This window comes from Chenopodium album, chromosome 27 (genome assembly GCF_948465745.1).
Source record: "Chenopodium album chromosome 27, dcCheAlbu1.1, whole genome shotgun sequence".
NCBI lineage: Eukaryota > Viridiplantae > Streptophyta > Magnoliopsida > Caryophyllales > Amaranthaceae > Chenopodium > Chenopodium album.
The window spans coordinates 23779935-23799299 of NC_137860.1; the positions used below are offsets into that span (position 1 = coordinate 23779935).

Sequence of the window (19365 nt, forward strand, 5' to 3'; positions counted from 1 at the left end):
GAATAAAAAAGGGGAGATAAGACCTCTATTTATAAGAAAAAAGAGAAGGTCGAAGAATAAGAAAAGAATCCAAATTCGAATCGAAATAAAACTCGTAGACAGCAGTTTTTGCGAATTTTGTTTTTATCATATCTTTTTATCTAGAAGTCCAAATAAGTCATATAATATGTCGTTGGAAAGCTCTTGAAGTCTACTTTCTAATGCAATTGGAATCAGATTAAAATCTTTTGTAGATAAAAAGATATGGACGAAATAGTAGGACGGTTTCAGTTTTGGATAGAGTTTCGTATATCTTTAATATCTTTTTCGTTATAGCTCGGATTTAATATTATAATATATCATTGGAAAGATAATTTCAAGATCTATCCAACCATATAAAATTTGGATAAAAAAATATGAGGCACGAAAAAAATATCTGACTATCTTTGAACATGTTTAAATCCGAATAGAATTAGGAAAGTTTTAAAAAAGGAAAGTTTTATTTAAATCAAATTCCATGATCTTATCTTTTCAAAAAAGGATAATTAAGATATTTTAGAAACTTATAGAAGATTCTAATCAATCCTAATTAGTTTAGGAATAGGATTAAACCTTTGGACCCTCCACATGATCATTGGGTCGTAGGTAAAATCCGGTTTGGGCCCAGTTTAGTATTTTGGCAATAACTTCCTCATTATTCATCGGAATTGGGCTTATAATATATCGTTGGAAAGGTCTTTTCAAGCCCCATCCAACTAAACTATTATTGGACCTTAATTATGGACCAAACTAAACTGGTTTGGCTATAGAGTTATTTTCAAAAACAGAGAGAAGAGAATTTTAATAAAACTAAACCGCAACACTTGACTTTCAACTCATTCGATTATGGTTCGACGCAAAAGGTATTCATCACTGGGTTTGGTTTTGGGGAGACACAAATGGGTGTCTACAGTGAGTCATCACCAAGTCTAATAATCTGTAAATATCGTAAAGTGAAAGAGATTACGCACCAAAACTCTTGGAACGTATATACCTTGAGTATGAACATATGGGGAGGGTGAGTTATGGGGTTTTATATTTAACCATAACTTCTACTAGAGTACAGGACGCTATATATTCCTTTTATTATTATTATGCGCAGGAATTCCGTCACCTATGTGTAGTTTTGATGCTGGCACGATTAGCTCCCGTGTCGATAGCCTCAATTAATTTGGGGGAGGTAGAGTTGAAAACCCGTTCGATGCGTGATCAATGCTAAATAAATTATTTAGTGTCTAGTTGAAGAATCTTGTTGGATGTTGTGTGTGTTTGTAAACAGGTGCATTGAGGTAAGTGTGTGTTGATAGGTGAAAGCATGTTGGTGTAATTACGTTTATGTACTCAGCTTTGTTGATTGTGTGTGTTTTGGCCATGTCTTTATCTTGGCCCTATGATGAACCATTTATAATGGAGAGTAGTGAAAACAATTAGAGATAGTTTTTCAGGTATTGAAGCATATTCATGACGGGACATGAGTGAAGAGCGAATCATATCATGCTAGTTTCCATTAGTTTACGATGTGTTTTTATGCTTTAATTTAATTATTTATGATATTATTTATAAGTGGAACTAACGTCAAGTCTTGGATTTGGTTTGGTTTTAATAAGGGCCTTTAATGGTTTCAAGTTGTAGGTTGATTTTTATTTGAATTCGTTTGCTTTTGGTTTTAACTTTACTTTCGTTTGGTTGACTTTGAGTTGACTTGTTTTGAACGGTTTTTGAATTAAGTCTTCCGTTGTGTGTCTTTGATAATTGCCTTAGTCGTTTTCACGGTGGCGGTAATGTCTTATATATTCCTAAATCGTATTTTAAAGAGTAAGATAAGTATTTTAAAGGAAAGGAATTTCTAGGGTGTTACAGATTGAAGCTGAACTAAACTGAATAATGAATATTTTATGAGAAAAGAAAATTAATAGGAGTTGAACTGAACTGATCTGATTGGAGCTGAACTGAACTAAAATTAAGCTGAATTGAACGTGCCTTTAATAAAAACATTTTTTTAGAAAAATTTTAAAGTCAATTAGTACTTTAGTATTAATGAAAAATAAAAACAAAGACTTTAGGTTCATAGTCTTCAAAAAGATTTTAGGTTGTTAAGCACACGAGTAAGCCGGACCTAAGTATGGACAAATGCTCAAGTCCGCATAAAATTACTTGGTTCTGCTACATTAAGCTTGTTGGACTAAAAATTGATAATTACAATGCCAGTCAATTTCCTGCCCAACTCGGACAATAATACACATACATTCAATGTATGTGGTCCCAACATACATTATCAATTAAAAATTGACAACTCATCATAAGCTAAAAAATGAGAGGCAACATACATTATCAATTAAAAATTGACAACTCATCATAAGCTAAAAAATGAGAGGCAAAATCGAGAGGCAAAATTTTTTTGGTTTTTGGCGCCATTTACCATTAGAAGGTGGGACAAATTTCATTGGCGCCAAAGAATCTTTCTTGTTACTAAAAAAATACTTTAGGTTACTAAAATATACAATTTTGTTACTGAGTAAATAACATCCTAGTCAACGTCATTAATGAAGAGAGATGTTAATTATAAGAATCGAATAATACTTCATTTGACAATATTTTACAAACTACAAATCAAAAAATTATTATAAAAAAATCAATGAAATGATTTTTAAAAGATCTTTTTATAGACATCCATGTCGATGTATTTTCAAAAAAATTTTGAAGTTGGACAATTTTAACCTTATTATGTTTGTTAATTTTTTTAAAAGAAGTGTTATTAATTTGTTATTATTGTTACCACAAAAATTTCAAACATACCATAAAAGTACAAATTATATTTTTAATACATATAAGGAACTATATAAAATTAAATAGGTGTTAGCTACAATTATACAATTATCAAGTATTGTACGGATTAATTCATACATTGGAGGGTTTTATTCATTAAAGTTTTTTAGTCAAATAATTGAAAGTTAACATGAAATCACAAAAGCTAAGGTTACACACAAATTTTTATCACTTTTAGCTAAATACTCTTGTGTGTTTATTACTTTTTTTTTTTTGTTTGTGTTACTAAATAAGTTGGTTTAATTTTTTTTATTTGATTTTATCATATTTACGTATACTAGTTTACTCATATTATGTTTCAAAAAAAAAATTATTCATATTAGATATTGTAGAGCATGAAATGACACATTGGTTTAAGTTATATTTTAAGTTTAGGAGATGAAAATACTATTTTATTGTTAATGTAATGAACACTAATTAGTTTAACTCTAATTTATTATATTGAACATGAAACACTTAATTTTCTTACTTAAATTTGTAAGTTTTAGAATGAATAAAGATTAAAGACTTAAACATTATTTATATATTTTGTTTTTATATTAAAATGGGAATTTAAAAAGAAAGGATTAAGAAAGGTGACATGTGGCATATGAGTGATTATGGTGACATGTGGCTTTGTATAGATTTGTGGTTTGTATTTTTAAATACTAAGTATAGTCGTATAGATATAGATATAGATATAGAAGTATATATTGTATGGGAAATGACAATTAATTTGAAATTCAAACCTCTAAATTTTCATTCAAATTTAAATGAAAATTGAAAACTAGTGGATTTTGGGCCCCTTTAAAAGAACCAATAAAATGCCGCCATGTCACAATGTATGTGGGAGCCACATACATTCAATGTATGTGTAGCTTTTTCAGCCCAACTCACAAACAATCATCTCTAAATTTTAAGAGAGGGGCAAGAATAAATAAATCTCCACCCTCAAAGTTACCATAAAAATGAATTGAGTTTGAAAGATTTTTTTTTTCCTATACTATTAGATGATTAGCTTTTTTTTTTTTTATAGCACTTAGAGTATTAGATTAATACTTGATGATTTATTTTAAGAAAAAAAGTAAGGAGTATACTTTTGCCATTTGAGAAAAATTGCATTTATTTACAACTTTACCATTTGATAAACAAACAAATTGAGAAACTTGGAATTTCTCATTATCATATATATGCCAACTAGTTTATGGACCCGGGCGATGCCCCGGATTTTTACATGGAACTGATCATTAATATATGTTGTAATTTATGATTAAATTTTCTTGTAATTAAATTTGTTGTTCTTATTGTTCATATTGTTATTTACTACATAAAAATCACATAGTGTAGAATTAGAGGTTGTGAGTTCAAATCCTGTAGTGAACATTTTTTTTATTATTATTATAAGTGTACTTCCATTTAATATGTTTGAGTGAATATTGTTAATGGAGTATTATTTTGGACACACATGACCTTGGGTAAACACTAGATAGAAAGTTTTTCCTTTTTCAGAGACTAAACTCTGAAGTCTGAACTCGTGTATATATATATATTCAGCAAAGTAAGGAAGAATTAACAAATCTCATCCTCCTTCCATGGCCTTCAATTCCAACTTGAAATCACATTCTTTGAAATGATAGATATGCTCTTCATTATTGCAGCATCAATTGTGCAGTACATGTATCAAATGGCATATGCACATACATAATTTTCACATGTAATAACCTATATACTCAATGGACAAAAAAAGTCTGTATCACCCTGTAAAATGGGCAAAAAGAAAAAAAATATATCAACCTCGGGAAATCTTTGGATATTCCTGACATATGTATAGGCTTGAGAGCGGATGATTTACTGTCTTCACTCATCTTTCAGACGACTTTAGCAAGACTCCATGGCCACTCAAGGCAGAATGTATGTACTATAAACTATAAAGTATGTTCTTCAGGTAAAATTTTTGAAATCATACTGTCTGCCACTCCAACTCAACATGTATGATTCCATTCTTTGAATTGATCAGATTGTATTTCTCATTGAGTCGTCCATTGTTCACAACATCAGCTAGAGTGATCTCCACAAACCCAAGTGACTCCTGCACAATACAAAGCCTACAGTTAAATGACATGGAATAGTAGTAGCAGACAGCTTTAAGATGTTATAACTGAGGCAATTGATAGGTGTATATTTTTACTTTTCTTGTAAAACCAAAAGTTCTGCGTTTGCTGAGAATTTCAATGCACAGCTTTTCATGCAAAGGTGGCTCGTCAATCATAAAACTGAAGTGTTCATCCCACCGTGGATTCCGATTCTTCTTGATAGTCTGCAAAAATATGTACAAGCATCAGTGCGGAATTTATGAATATTTTTTCGACCAATTAAAAATTCAAAGAAACTGATGTATTTAGAAACAGAAGGAATTGAGCTTGAGCAACTGCACATTCTTGAGTAAAGGCATTTTTTCAATGAAAAACAAGTCCAACAAAAACTATACAGAAGCAGTTACTGTCACTTGAAAAAGAAATTGATAAAATAAGATAAAAAGAAATTGAACTTCAGTATAACCCTACCTATTTCTGCATAAAAACTCTCACATTGAATTAGATTCAGTATAACCCTACCTATTTCAATTCTCCCGGTATAAAGCAAGCTCACAGATGTACTACAAAGAATAAGCCAGAATTTTTTCAGATACATCCGGGATTTTCTGTTCATTTGACAAATTTTGCTCATCCAAAATTATTAGTATAAAGTAAAAAAAATACCCTTGGGGCACCTACCTCTATGTGCACCCGGGTGTATAAGAATCTCTGATATAAGCCACACCAATTTGCATTATCTGCACACTAGTTGCTGAGGTCTTTATATATGAGTCCACTAGCAATTTTTTTATGAAAACTACTCTATCCAGAATTAGTTGTCACATTACTTGATCAAAGTACAATTCTAAAGTAACTATCAATTTCAGACAGAGGGAAGGTAATATTGGCTACTTGTTTAGCACAAAATCCTGCCAAATCCAACAAGTTCTAGAGTCTAGATCAACATTATACGAAGAACTAGGGTTTAAAAGCAATTTTCTCTTGCTGGTTGCAAATATATATTTAATGCATCAACTTGAGTAAATTTCTTGCATGGCAACACTTTCAGATATTGAAGCAATATATTTTTTGAAAGGCTCGAGATAACTTGCTTGCTTATATGAGAGGTAATCATCAGAGAGAAGCTTTGATCATTAAGAATGTATAAGGAACTCACCATTGTTTTCTTTTTTTCACCTCTGAACACTATCTGAGCATAAGGGTTGGTGTGATGCTCTCCCTCTACATCCTTAGCTGATATGACGCTAACCAAAAGCGCTCCTCCTTCACTACTAATCGAGGCATCAGACAAAGATTTACTTAAGCTGTTCTGTTTACTCATCATTTCATCCCCTGGTGCCGCAAAGCTTTCACTCTCCAACTTGAAAGGATCAAAAGTGAGTTCAACTACAAGTTGCCCCCTTGGCTTCTTATCAGGAGAATCGTTCACATCAAAACTCTTGAGTAAATCGAGGGTAAAAACCTTTGCCTCATGGGGAGTTAGTTGATTTAAAGGTACTACTTGCATACCCAGTTTATCATCTCCTCCAAACTGCATGCAAAAGCATTAAAAAATAGTATTGCATCAATTACAGTTGTAAGAGGATTAAGCTATGTATAGTTATATATACCTTCACTATGGTCATGTAAACATTAGCCAAAAAATAAATGCAAGAGAATCCAACTATGAATACGTAACCTAGTAAATCATATATAGTATACTCTTCCAATAAGGGATGCGAAATTAGAAAGCAGGAAGCATAATGAAATTTGGCTTATCTGGGCAACAAGCTAAATCAACCATGAGTGGAAGTGTGAAACCACAAATTTTCACATACAGATATTGACATCTAATGAAAGAATTCCAAATATATAAACAGAAATAATTATCACAACATTAATTGTGACCAACATCTCTGCTTTATAGTGTTCTGGAGATTTTGGAAATTCATTGCTATTCAACCTTCAGTACATAATGTCTCAACTCTCCAACCATTATCTTAAAATTATTGCAGTTCAGCTTTTGTGCATAGAACCTTTTCATCTAATAAGCTTTGATTATCAAGATTGGAGCACTGCAATGCCATACAGTTTCACAATATCTATTTGCAAAAAAAAAAAAAAAAAAAAAAAAAAAAAAAAAAAAAAAAAAAAAAAAAAAAAAGCATATGTTCCTCCTACAGCAAAGTCATAAAAATCACTGTCATGGAGATAAGAAAAAAAGACTGTACTTCATATATACATATATAATAGTTCAATAACATTCCTATACTACATACTTGGATACTTATACTATAAAGTTACTAGTATCGTAAGAGTTTTTAGAACTGTAACAACATGATTCAGTGTCTATGATTTTTGGATTATCTTCTAAAGCTGTCATTTCCACAGGTCTACTGATGGAATAGGTTATGTCTAATAGTCTTGATTAATGAATAACAATCAATTAATTATTGACACTCCTGCATAGATAATTTCTTTGTGTAGAAGTTAAGGGTGAATAATTCAATATGTTTAAAACCTGAAACTGTACTATAGTTAGGTGATAAATTGATAATTATGACTGAAAGCAAAAACATAATAGTCTAAGAGGAGTTTAAGAAGAAAAACCTTGTCCCAGTCATAAACTTGTAGCTCAAGAACTTGGGTTTCAGGATCCTTGACAATCAGCTTAAAGTCCTCATTCCACTCCGGATTCAAGTTCCTTTTCTTGACAGATGTTTTTTTTGATGGCCTTTTTACACCACTCAACCTTAATTTAACATATGGATCAGATGTTCCTAAAAGATCCATCTTCAAAAGCTTCATTGCTCGGATAACTTTCACATGTAATATGCCAACAGGCTTCTGTACGGCAACGCTGCATGGATATTGGGTATATAACCAATAAAAAAAATTAAGAAAGGAAGAGATGAATATATCCTGGTAGAAGAGGAGGGGGGGGGGGGGGGGGTTGGAGGGGCGGGGGGATGATGGTATACAAGTATGGTGTTAAATCTAGAATATTTAATATGGAATACTAGCGTAAACTTTGATAACCAAGACTGCCTTACTTGTAGTCTGGTACACCTCTGCTTCTGCATTCTTTTTAGTGTTTCAAAATGCATCAAGGTCTAGTATAATGTGTGTGTATTTATATGTGTATATATACAGCTCACACATCTACAAAGGAAATCTTACGTTGAAGTATCAAGAATGGGAATTTCAAGTGATTGGGGCCAGTGATAGAGGCTTGCAACTTGTTTCTTGATAGTTTCCTGCACACAGACAGACTAGTCAGTCTGCTAAGCAGTTTTGGCAACAATTTGACCTGCTGAACCAAAATATATCACCTACAGTCCTACCCATTAAATAAATGCTATGGTTGCACCTGTACTAAGCGATAAAGACCAGGTATGGACATGACATCTCCTCCAAGAACTTTTAGTCCAAAATCCACATGTGGCTGCAAAAAGACTATGAGATCAACAAAGGGAGTTGCTAACAAATTTTGATGCAACATACAAAAACTGATTTATACAGGACAATACCTTTTCCATTAATGAGACCACTATGCTAGCGAAGCATGGGAATGTTGGAACAAGGGGTTTCAGGTGTATCCTAGGATTGGCGAATACTTGTACGTCCACAAGCTGAAAAAGAGGATATTTGGTTTTCAGTATGACTTTGGATCTTAATGTGGACTAAACAATACCTGAATTGAGCTTCCCAGTCAATTCTTACTTGAACCCTAATTTTTGCAGACATCAACTTTACAGCCAACACTATATTGGGATTTCCTGCCCATCTAACTGCTGGTTCCAAGACTAGTTGCTTTTCATTTGTCTCATATACTTTCATACCTGCGCAAGGCATCCAATGAAAATGAGAGGTTCAGGTCAAACTGAAGAAATAAAAGTTAAGCTAGACTTAAACTTCACAGCCACAGCAGACATTAAAAAGATATCAATTGTAGTTAAGCCAAAGTAAACAAGATATGTTTCTTGTCCAAAAGATTACACAAATTCCACTGAATTATCTTCGATCTCAGCATGAATAAAGAATATACCTTTGACAAAAGATATCAAATGTAATATGAAGTATACATTTGCAAACTAAGATATTTAGAGGGATTGAATTCCGATGAACAGACAATTCTTTTTTGGCCATTAGAATGAGAAAATATTAAGGTAGTGTGAGATTTCATCTGATCGATCAAACTTATAACCTTACAATGACTAAACTCACCGAGTAACTGATATAAAAGAAGAATATATTGTCATGTAGAGTCTTGTTAGATTCAAATTATTAATTGTACAATTTTTAATAAGACATAATTAAAGATATCATTAGTCAAAGATGTGTGCTGAATATTGTACATAAAAAAAAAATGGGACAAACATAAAGGAACAAACAGTGGAAGTACAACCACCAATTTATTAAACTATGAAGTATCACAATAACATCTGCGGTGAAAAGGTCACCTGGGTACAATACAAGCTGATATAAGCTAATATCAGTCTGGAATAACAAAACTAAACCGACAAGCAAACCACGGGATAATATCAGTGTAGAAAATGAACAGAAAACTTTTGCTAACAACACCTGCTTTGTGGCAAAGTGACAATATAATTGAATCAAATCTAAGCATTAAGCTAAAGACAGCACAAAGGAGCCACAAACTGAATGAGCTTTGTGTAGCAAAATTAAGATTAAAAAAAATAGAAGCAGAGGACAGAAAATTAAACTACTGCAGTAGCTTTAAAAGCTAAATTTGTCTAATCTGACATAGCTAAAGTTGTCTAATCTGACATAACATAGGTTAAAGCCGCTTCTGGAGTTCAGGAAACTAAGAGCTAAACTGTAATAATAAGCCTGGAAAGACAGAAAATAGCAGACCCAGATTCACACAATTGAAACCAGGACTTGACCAAGCTAGAAAATGACCAAACGTAGCATCAGCTAAAATCAATCTACAGCTGAACACCAAAGCTGAGAATCCGGACAGAACTAGTTTGAATCAAAACTTTCTATTGCAGTAAACACCATAGCAGTAAAAACAAAAAATTTAAAAAAGTTCTCGACTGGTATTGTAGAGATCTGATCATGTCCTATAGAAGTTAAGAGTTGCCTCTAAGATTCAGAGTACCTGTTATAAATTGTAAATATGACTTCCCCAAACAGGTTCCTTTTACAGTTTCTTTTCGACTGAATTAGTGAAAAATTTAGAGTTTCTTTTTAACCAAAATCCATGTTAAGATTCAGTGAAGAGCATAGTGTCAGGCCGGGCAACATCTGAGTATGTTTCAATTCAAAAGGACTATGCCGAAATTAGAAGAATCATATGCAGAATTATTTTTTTGCATATATATATCAATCATGTTCTCCTTTTTTGCTACTGTAATTCCTCAAAATTAGGTGAAAATTTACTAGGTTCATGGAAAGATTTGTTTTTCCATGCAAAATGTAAAATACATGTACCATATATGTGTACTAGCTAACAAACCAAACTGGTAAAGCATACTCACCATAAAAGGTAGGTGGAAGGGTTCCAAGACTTAGATTCTCAAAATCAATGTCCTTTATCTGATATTTTCCTATATAATCAGCAAATATAGGCTTTGCCGTGCTTCTGATTGTGTTGCAGATTGCCTGTAAAAATTAATGAATTGAGCATCAGAGCTTACTCACTCAAAGGATAGTTTCGCCAATGGCAGCTCACCTTATCGAGATAAGGCCACATATCCGACACAAACGTGTTCAGCCAATCCACCTGATACATTGAAGCCTGCTTAGAAATTTTCATTTTTGTTGATAATTGATAAGAAATCTGAAAAGAACTACTTACTCGCTCATAATCAGGACTCTTTACCCAGTTTGGAATATCAGGTAAAACACTCAACAGAGTATCTGTATCGAAATCCTGAAGTGGTTTAACAACTTGCTCCTGTGTCCATGTTTAACAAGCTCATGAGTAATAAAACAATTTTAAAAACCTTGTTAATGCAAAGATATTGTAAAATTTAAAATTTACGGTCAGATTAAGCAACTAATTAAGATTGTTAATATGTTGCATCTAAGCAACTTGCCATGTCGTTAGTCTAAGTAGTATTGCCAATGCTGCAGACCTTCTTAATCAAAACATCAAAATATATTGCACTAAAAAATTTATTTTAAACGGTCATTTAATGCAATAAAAAAAATGCTCGGAAGACATCATAATTTGTCAGAAAAAAATCAGCAATTTTAAAAATTATATTAAGAGACCATGAATAATCAAAATGCCCATTAGATACAAAACATTGAGAGGTAGAGGCCCTTAATGAGTATGCTACAATGTATTATCAAACACTTATTTAGGTGTATCAAGATTATCAAAGGTGGTGGCTTAAACAAGATACAAAACATTGTATAAATAGGATTCAAACATAAATACAAACCTAAAGACGTTACCAACTAAGCTGGTAGACACCCACACGGACACACGGTATATACTCTCATATTATAAAGTTGAAAAATGGCTTTCATACGGGGTCAACCAGAAAGTACATCAAAGGTGCAGGGACAAGCATTTAGAATTGTTTTTTTTTTAAAAAAAAGGAGGGGGGGACTTTATTCTGTTTATACCACAACCACATGTATATTAAAATATAATCAATAAGAGAATATAAGAATAAAAAAGCTGAATAATTTAAACCATTATAACATTGAAGATCTTTGCAACATTTTTATTTGATATTTGGCCATTCAAAGGGAGATACAGCAATACAACATCAACCAATATCTTTTTCTTTATTTCTTTCAATTTACATGATTACATTCACACCTCCATCAATCCAGATATAGTCAAAGGATACACAATGTTTGCAACTTAATCCCTCCACAGTCCTCCCACTCAACATGACATCACTGCCAACTATCAAACAAACAAGAAATTTAACCATTGAATGAACCAACTTAGCTAAAATCTTCAATTTCTTATTACATTCCAGTACAATCAATTCAGTGAATAACAACTCAGGTGAAAACTTCAGCCCCAGATACCCATTGAATGTCTACCTAATCACCAATTCCTATTCATTCTTAATCAATATTTTTATGCCAAACTAAAATTAAAAGGCTTGAAATAGTCAACTAGATAAACCAAATTCAATTCATTTGATAATACTAAACATTCAGCTAACAGAACTAAAACCCAAAAACCATATCATTATTATCAATCAAAAAAACACAAATAATATGATGAAAAAATTAAAACAAAGTGCAAGAACACAGCAAATATCATATCATCATCATAAGTATAAAATAATCATGACTCAGTCAAACAATTTATCAAACAGTCAATGTGCATTACCTCAACATCTTTAGGCTCAGAATATATAAAGAAGAAAAACCCAGCAGCAATTCCAATTGGAAGACCAATGCAAAAACCCAGAATTCCTATAAAAGTACTCACAAAACCCATATTTTTTTTCTGTGAAATTATCAGTCTTTAGCTATGAAATTGATCATTTTTCAGAAATTGTGCAGCAATTCAATAAAAGAAATTGATAAAATTGAATGTGGGATTTTTTTAGTTTGGTGGAAATAATTGGAATTGTGGTACAAGGAATTCGAAAACGTTACGACAACCTGGGTTTCGCTCTCAAAGAATGACCAAATGTCGAAATACAGTGTTCATAGTTGTTTTGAATTTTGGTTTATACAAGAAATATGATAATAACGACAACCTGGGATTTTATATAATAAATACCCCCACAAATACAATAATAAATTAATAATGACACTTTGAAAATGTGAATGAGCATACCTGAAATTATTTCAAGGGGCATTTGTTTATTAGAAAAGTAAATAAATAAATAAATAAATAAGCTCTTTGAGTCACCTTATATTTGAGCTAAATAGATGTAAACTAAACTAAAATATACTTTATATTTATTTAACTAAAATGTATTTTACTAAAATGAAATTATTTTTATCAATTCTCTATTATATTTTTGTTCTTAAAATAATGGAATATCTTTTTTTTTTCCGTTTAAAGTTACTAACTTTACTTAATTAAAATTGTTTTTACTGAATATAAGTACATTTGTAAGGTGAAGTGTATATCGCTTAAGTCCGTTGAATATTTATATGGTAAGTTGTGAGTGGTAACACAATCCACAAAACTTTCTATTAGAGGTTCTTCTTCCTTTTTTTTTTTTTTTTTTTAACGGACTCTATTAGAGTTATTTTGTTATTTACTTTTTTTTTTTTACCTAAGCCTCCGTATTTTATTTTCATTTGTAATTATTAAGCATTTAGAACATGTTCTCTTCACTTTATTTTTATTTGAAACACTCTTCACTTTATTTTAATTGAGTTGAAATTATTTTTGCATTTACAAATAAAAATCTAAACTATATTTTTTTTATTATTATTAAAAGTCTATCCAAATGTATCCAGCTTTTTTATCTTAAAAAATCCAACTATATTATCCTAAAAAATCCAACTATTTTATCTTAAGAAATCCATCTAAATAAATCGTAAGGGTCTAATAGGTGGTCTCAATCTATATCTATCTATCTATAAATATTACTAAAGTAACAACCGCTGACATCATCACTGCTTACGTGTCACTCTCTTATTTAATTTTTTCCCGCCAAATGCAAGGATGATGTCATGTTGTTTTTTTCCCCCTTTTGAGCTATCCTATTTAACATTGTTTTGAAAATTAAATTCAAATTGAATTTTAAAATTTAAGTTTTCTATGCATATTATGCTATTTTATTATTTGCAAATAGTTGTTAAAAATAGTTAATAATATATTTGCTACCAGGGAAAGGACCCTAATTCACATTTGCTACCGCTTTAATTTTTTATTTTAAATTACTACCACCTAAATCAACGTTTTTTAAAAATCACTACCACTTAACGGAATCCGTTAGGATTTCCGTTGCCACCACCCAACCACCGTCCAGCCACCACTCCTTCCCACCCACCACTCCTTCTCACCCACCGCCATTGCTAAACATCAAACCACCGCCCTTGCTCAACATCAAACCACCGCACCACCAATCACCATCCAGCCAATCGTGGCCTGAGCCCACTCCCTGCCCGTGACTCCAGCGAACCCCTTTCTTGTTGCCGACCAGCCACCAACACGAACCCAAAACCACCCCTTTCCCCTTCCCCCCACCGGAATCCGCTCCTACCCCTTTTCCCCCACCAAATTGACTGTCTCCTCTTCCTCTACCGCGTTTTCGGCGTTCCCTAACCCTAAACCATCACCCTAAAACCACCCAAAAAAAAACCCTAAATTCGTTTTTCGTGGGTTTTGGGTGGTGGTTTAGGGTTTGTGAAGGCCGAAAACGGTAGGGGAAGGGGAGGGGGTTGATTCGGTGGGGGGATCGGGGCTGGGGGGGGCGGATTCCGGTGGGGGGATCGGGGCTGGGGTGGTTTTGGTTCGGTGTGGGTGTTAGGGCAGCAAGAACGGGGAGAGGGAAGGGGAGTTTGTTGGCTGCGTAGGGGTGGGGGATCGGTACGCACCGGCGCCGGCCGAAGCTCTGGGCGCCGGCCGCCGGCAGGGCGGAGGGCAGGGTGGTGGTAGTTTAGGGGAGGGGTGGCAGGGGAGGGGGGAGGGTGGTTTTATTTTATTTTAATTTTTTTGGTTAATTTTTTATTTTTTAATTAATTTTTTTTAATAAACTTAACGGAAATCCTAACGGATTCCGTTAAGTGGTTAGTGATTTTTTAAAAAACGTTGATTTAGGTGGTAGTAATTTAAAATAAAAAATTAAAGCGGTAGCAAATGTGAATTAGGGTCCTTTCCCTGGTAGCAAATGTGAAATTTTCCTATATTTTAATTGAATAAAAAAAATATGAAAAATTTGAATTCTTGAAATTGTATTTTCATATTTAATTAAAAAGTACTATAGAGAAAGTAGTTATTTTCTCTCAACATGTGCTAAAGATTGAGTCTATAATTTATTTAGGTCATTATTTTAAAACCGTGCATCGCACGGGGCTAATCTAGTTTTTTCAAAAACTGAGACCACCTATTCTAAATAAGTGGTCTCTCTTTTAAAACAAGAGACTACTTTTGATGAAATGTTCTCTTAGGCCAAAGAGACTGTGAGCTAGAATGCTAGATACCGCCCCTAAGATAGTCTCTTTGGCCATTTTGATATGGTCTTTTTGGCCAATTTTGTAGTAGTGGGCATACCATTGATTAATTATTGCGTACATGGCGCAACACTTGGCGAAACGTTGGAATGCCGACTGTCATTGTCTCATGCCTTCACTAGTCGTACTACTATATTTAAACCTACAATTTTATATATCTTACTCCCTCTGTTTTCATATCGATATATGTTCCATTTTAACTTTTTATAGTCAAAGTTTTAAAACTTTGACCAAAACCTAACATTCATATAGATAATAAAAAGAGTTACATGAGATATTATAGTTAGATTCCTCTCGACATCTAGTTTTATATTATCAACTTTTATAATATTTGTTAATATGTAATTAAAGATATTGATGGTCAAAGGTGCATCTAGAAAACTGTGCAAAGTCAAAATGTGACTATTAAGGGGGCGTTTGGTTCAAACAATGGTATGGGTTTGGAATGAGGAATGAAACCTGGGTGATATGGGGTTGGAACTTGATACTTGATTTCACGTGTTTGGTTTTTATCTAGGAATGATAGTTTTCCTTTTAATTTAAACCTAAAGGTATGGGTATGAGCCATACCCACCTCTCCCCTTGGGTTTCAAAAACCCATACCTTGGGGGTTTGAGGTATGGGTTTGAAAAATGAAATTTCAAGAAACAAACACAAGGTATGGGTTTTGGTCATTCCAAACCCATACCTTATACCTAATATGCTTGAACCAAACACCCCAAATTAAAACAAAGGGAGTAAAAATTTATTTAAATTTTATCGATGTTAACACTATAATTTAACTTTTTATATTAAAAAAGTTTATCCAAATATATGCACTTGTTTTATCCTACAAAAATATATCCTAATAAATCATATGTGTCACAGTAACAATTAATTGTGATTTACGTGGCGCAACATTTGGCAAAAAATTTAATTGAAGTATCGTAGTCTCGTGCCTGGCCAATCGTACAACTACGTTGTATGATAACTTAAGAATTAATTAGATAATTATTGATTTGTAAATTAGAAGATTGATAAATGAAGAATATAAAAGTTTTGATTTAAGTGATTTGGGATTTGATTTATTAAATCATTAATTGGAATTTATAAAATTAGGGAGTATTTAATTTAGAAAGTTACTTAATTATTGAATTGTATTGTAGTACAAACCAAGAGGGCTACTAAGGTATTTTTTAGGTGGTCAATGGCTTATGGCTTATAGTATATTAGAAATAATATTTAGTAATAATAATTACAGTTCAGTTAAAGTGATATGCTCAATTCTATAAAGATCATTTTTATTTAGTAAATATCGGCAACTTTAAATAACAAGTATATTCATGAATATGGTTCCGGATGAGCTTGGAAGGATACTGCAAGAGGATGCTAGAGGAGTGACACTCCCTAGATTAGTTCCTGCTTAGTTAGCTGTAGTTTTGTTTCTTTTGCTTTCTGTTTTGTTCTTTCTTTACTGCTTTGTTTCTTTTTGTTTTTGGAATCTTTCCTCATTTGGATCAAAAAAAAAACCAAGTATATTAGAGAATCTAAAAAAAAAAAATAAGTTTTCCGTGAAAATAAATGCAGTTTATTAAATTAATTTTAGTTTCGCTAAAATAAGGTGAAAAGACATGGCCTTTACTCTTCTTCTCTTCACCTTAATTTGCCTGAACTTAAATTATTTTTATTCAATACAACAATTATTTTAGTTGAACTTGATTTTCTAGGCAATGTTCACTTCACCTTAGTTTTACTGAAATTAATTTTTATTGAACTAAAATAATTTAATTGAACAATAAAATTTTTACTGATTAAACTTATTCTACTGATTTTCTATTATATTTGTGGTCATATTTAGGGTTGGTACAAGACTATCCAACATGAAAATGTAATTCAGACCAGACACAAAGTTGGTGAGTTAGGGCATGTTCACATTTACTGAACTAAGCTGATTGGAGTTGAACTGAACTAAACTGATTTGATTGAAGCTGAACTGAACTAAACTGATTTGATTGGAGCTGAACTGAACTGAATAGAGTTGAAATGAATATTTTATGAGAGAAGGAAATTAGAAGCTAAAATGGACTGAACTAAACTGATTGGAGCTGAATTGAACTGAAATTAAGCTGAAGTGAAATTAGTAGTGAGTTTCTAAACATGAATATATGACACACTCAAATTCCATTAATTCAACACAAAATTAATTTATTTTTTTATTTATTTATTTTTTATTTATTTATTTATTTTTTTTGACATTTGCAAGTTTTTGACCAGTAAAGTTTGTTGGCAAAATCTAAACTACTTCTTGAAAGTGTTTATAAAATATACTAGGCAGTTAGGCTGGAGAAACTTGAACTCATCCACTGGATTTAGAAAGATTGATATGAAAATTATGGTTGATTGTTGAGAATTTTATAAAGGATAAAATTAAAAAATAAAATTACTCTCAATTTTTTTTTTTTTCATTTTTTATTTAAAACTATAAAAGCATCAAACTATTCTCTTCTCACCAAGTCCATTTTTTTTTTATTTTTTTTTTCTCTTGATGAAAGTGACCTATAAAGATATTTTTTCATTTTATTTATTTTGTAATCTAACTGCTTCATTAATAAAAAGTATGTTAGTTAGAGGTCGAAAGTTATACAAGTGACTCACCACTATATTGTCTATATTCCACATAATTATGACAATAAATAAAGAGCATTATAAATTTGATCTTCAATTTATTATGTAATTGGCTAGAATTTTTCATCCCATCTATTTCAAGATGAATCATACCAAGAGACTGCAAATATGATATTTTAATATTCTTTTGACATGTGTATTTTTCTGACATAGATATTATTATCTAAATGATTTATTATCCACTTCCTTTTAATTTTTTTTTTTGGTGAAGACTTCCTTTTGTTTATGAAAATCAATAATACTCTCTCCGATTTTTTTATGTGTTATACTTTAATCGACACATAATTATAGGCAATTTCATTGATTTGTTCATAAGTGGGGTTAATTGGAGCATTAAAAAATTGTTGAAGAAAAGTGAAATTAATAGTTTATTGAATAGTTATAAATATGAGAAAATAAAAAGAAATAATAATAAAAAAAAAATAGTTGTGAGTTTGGTTTGGGTGGGAAATTGGGGATCATGAGAGATATATAATATTAACATATAGCTTTTTCTTCAAAGAAAATGTAATACTTAGAAAAAAAAAAGTTCGTATTTGTTAAGTGTAATACTTAAGGAAAAAAACAGATGGAAAATGCAAAAGAAGCACAAGAAAGAAAGTGAGTGTTATAGTAATTTTGTAAACCAAATTAGTAGAAAAATGCTATACATAGCCTTTAGGGTTACATATAAGAAACTAAAAGTTGAAAAAAAATAAAATTATACATTAATTACCTACATTCCAAGATTAATACCAAATTATGAAAGATATTTTTATAATTATAAGGGCTACATGTACCATACCCAAATTAATGAATTATCAAAAAAAAAATAAAAAAAAATAAAATAAAATTGTGTGGAGCTAATTATTTAAATATAGAGAGTAAGAGATGGCTTAAGTGGTTAGAGTTTCCCTATCAATTTAATGAGATTCTGAGATTGATTCTCACCACTACGTACCCTTGTGCCTCTTTAAAAACCCCATTTTTTTTTTTTCAAATTTTTACTACCTCCGTTTTATAACTTTTTACAACTTCACAATACTTTGATAATAAATCCCTAGATGAGTGGCTAGATCAAATAGAGTTAATTTGGAAAGCAATGTCATACGATACCACCTTAACCTTGAATATTCATCTTATCGTTGCATATGTGAACCGCGTGAATCGTGATGCACGTTGAGACAGTGATGGGCCAAATAAGTTGGATTTAGTAAGTCCAACTTACAAGCACTAGTTGGGCGCACCTTGGCACAAGGTCTCATGTAGTACACAAATATCTGAGTAGTTTGACTTGAGTTTAGCCACTGGCCCACTACCAATTGGTCCCTCTACTATACTATATAGGATGAACATTTAGAATTACTCACTCTGCCCCAATATATAGTTCATGTTTAGGGTTTTTCACTATATACAGTATAAAAAATACTTTCTTCATTTCTTTTTAGTTGACACGTTTTTTTAATCACGTTTACTAATGCACAAATCCAAACATTGATATCTTTTATTACCGATAAGTAAAACTAATAAAAAGATCATGTTTTGAAAATATAAACCGTGATGAATCTAACAAGACCCAATATGACTATATTTTTCCTTACGTATAAAGCATAAAACACGGTCAAAGGGGAGTGTGTGAATAGTGCTAAAGTCAAAATATGTCAACTTAAAAAAAAAAACG

At 31.8% G+C, this 19365-nt stretch overlaps 1 protein-coding gene across 1 annotated transcript; it reads right to left on the minus strand.

Moving 5' to 3' along the window:
* Positions 1-4444: 4444 nt before the first annotated feature.
* LOC145619471 (synaptotagmin-3-like) lies at positions 4445-12561 on the minus strand. Its single transcript, XM_081674167.1, has 12 exons — positions 12232-12561; positions 10726-10824; positions 10600-10650; positions 10406-10529; positions 8622-8740; positions 8429-8530; positions 8269-8343; positions 8079-8155; positions 7509-7758; positions 6076-6450; positions 5012-5140; positions 4445-4912 (listed from the first exon to the last, which is right to left on the minus strand). The coding sequence occupies exons 1-12, from the start codon at positions 12340-12342 to the stop codon at positions 4784-4786; spliced, it is 1641 nt and encodes a 546-aa protein (XP_081530293.1). The 5' UTR covers positions 12343-12561; the 3' UTR covers positions 4445-4783.
* Positions 12562-19365: the final 6804 nt, after the last annotated feature.

Coding starts and splice junctions, on each gene's coding strand:
- LOC145619471 (XM_081674167.1), bottom strand. CDS start 12,342: ATGGGTTTTGTGAGTACTTTTATAGGAATTCTGGGTTTTTGCATTGGT. Junction 10,825..12,231: donor CTGAGCCTAAAGATGTTGAG/GTAATGCACATT, acceptor ACATGGACACAG/GAGCAAGTTGTTAAACCACT. Junction 8,344..8,428: donor TGGTCTCATTAATGGAAAAG/GTATTGTCCTGT, acceptor GTCTTTTTGCAG/CCACATGTGGATTTTGGACT.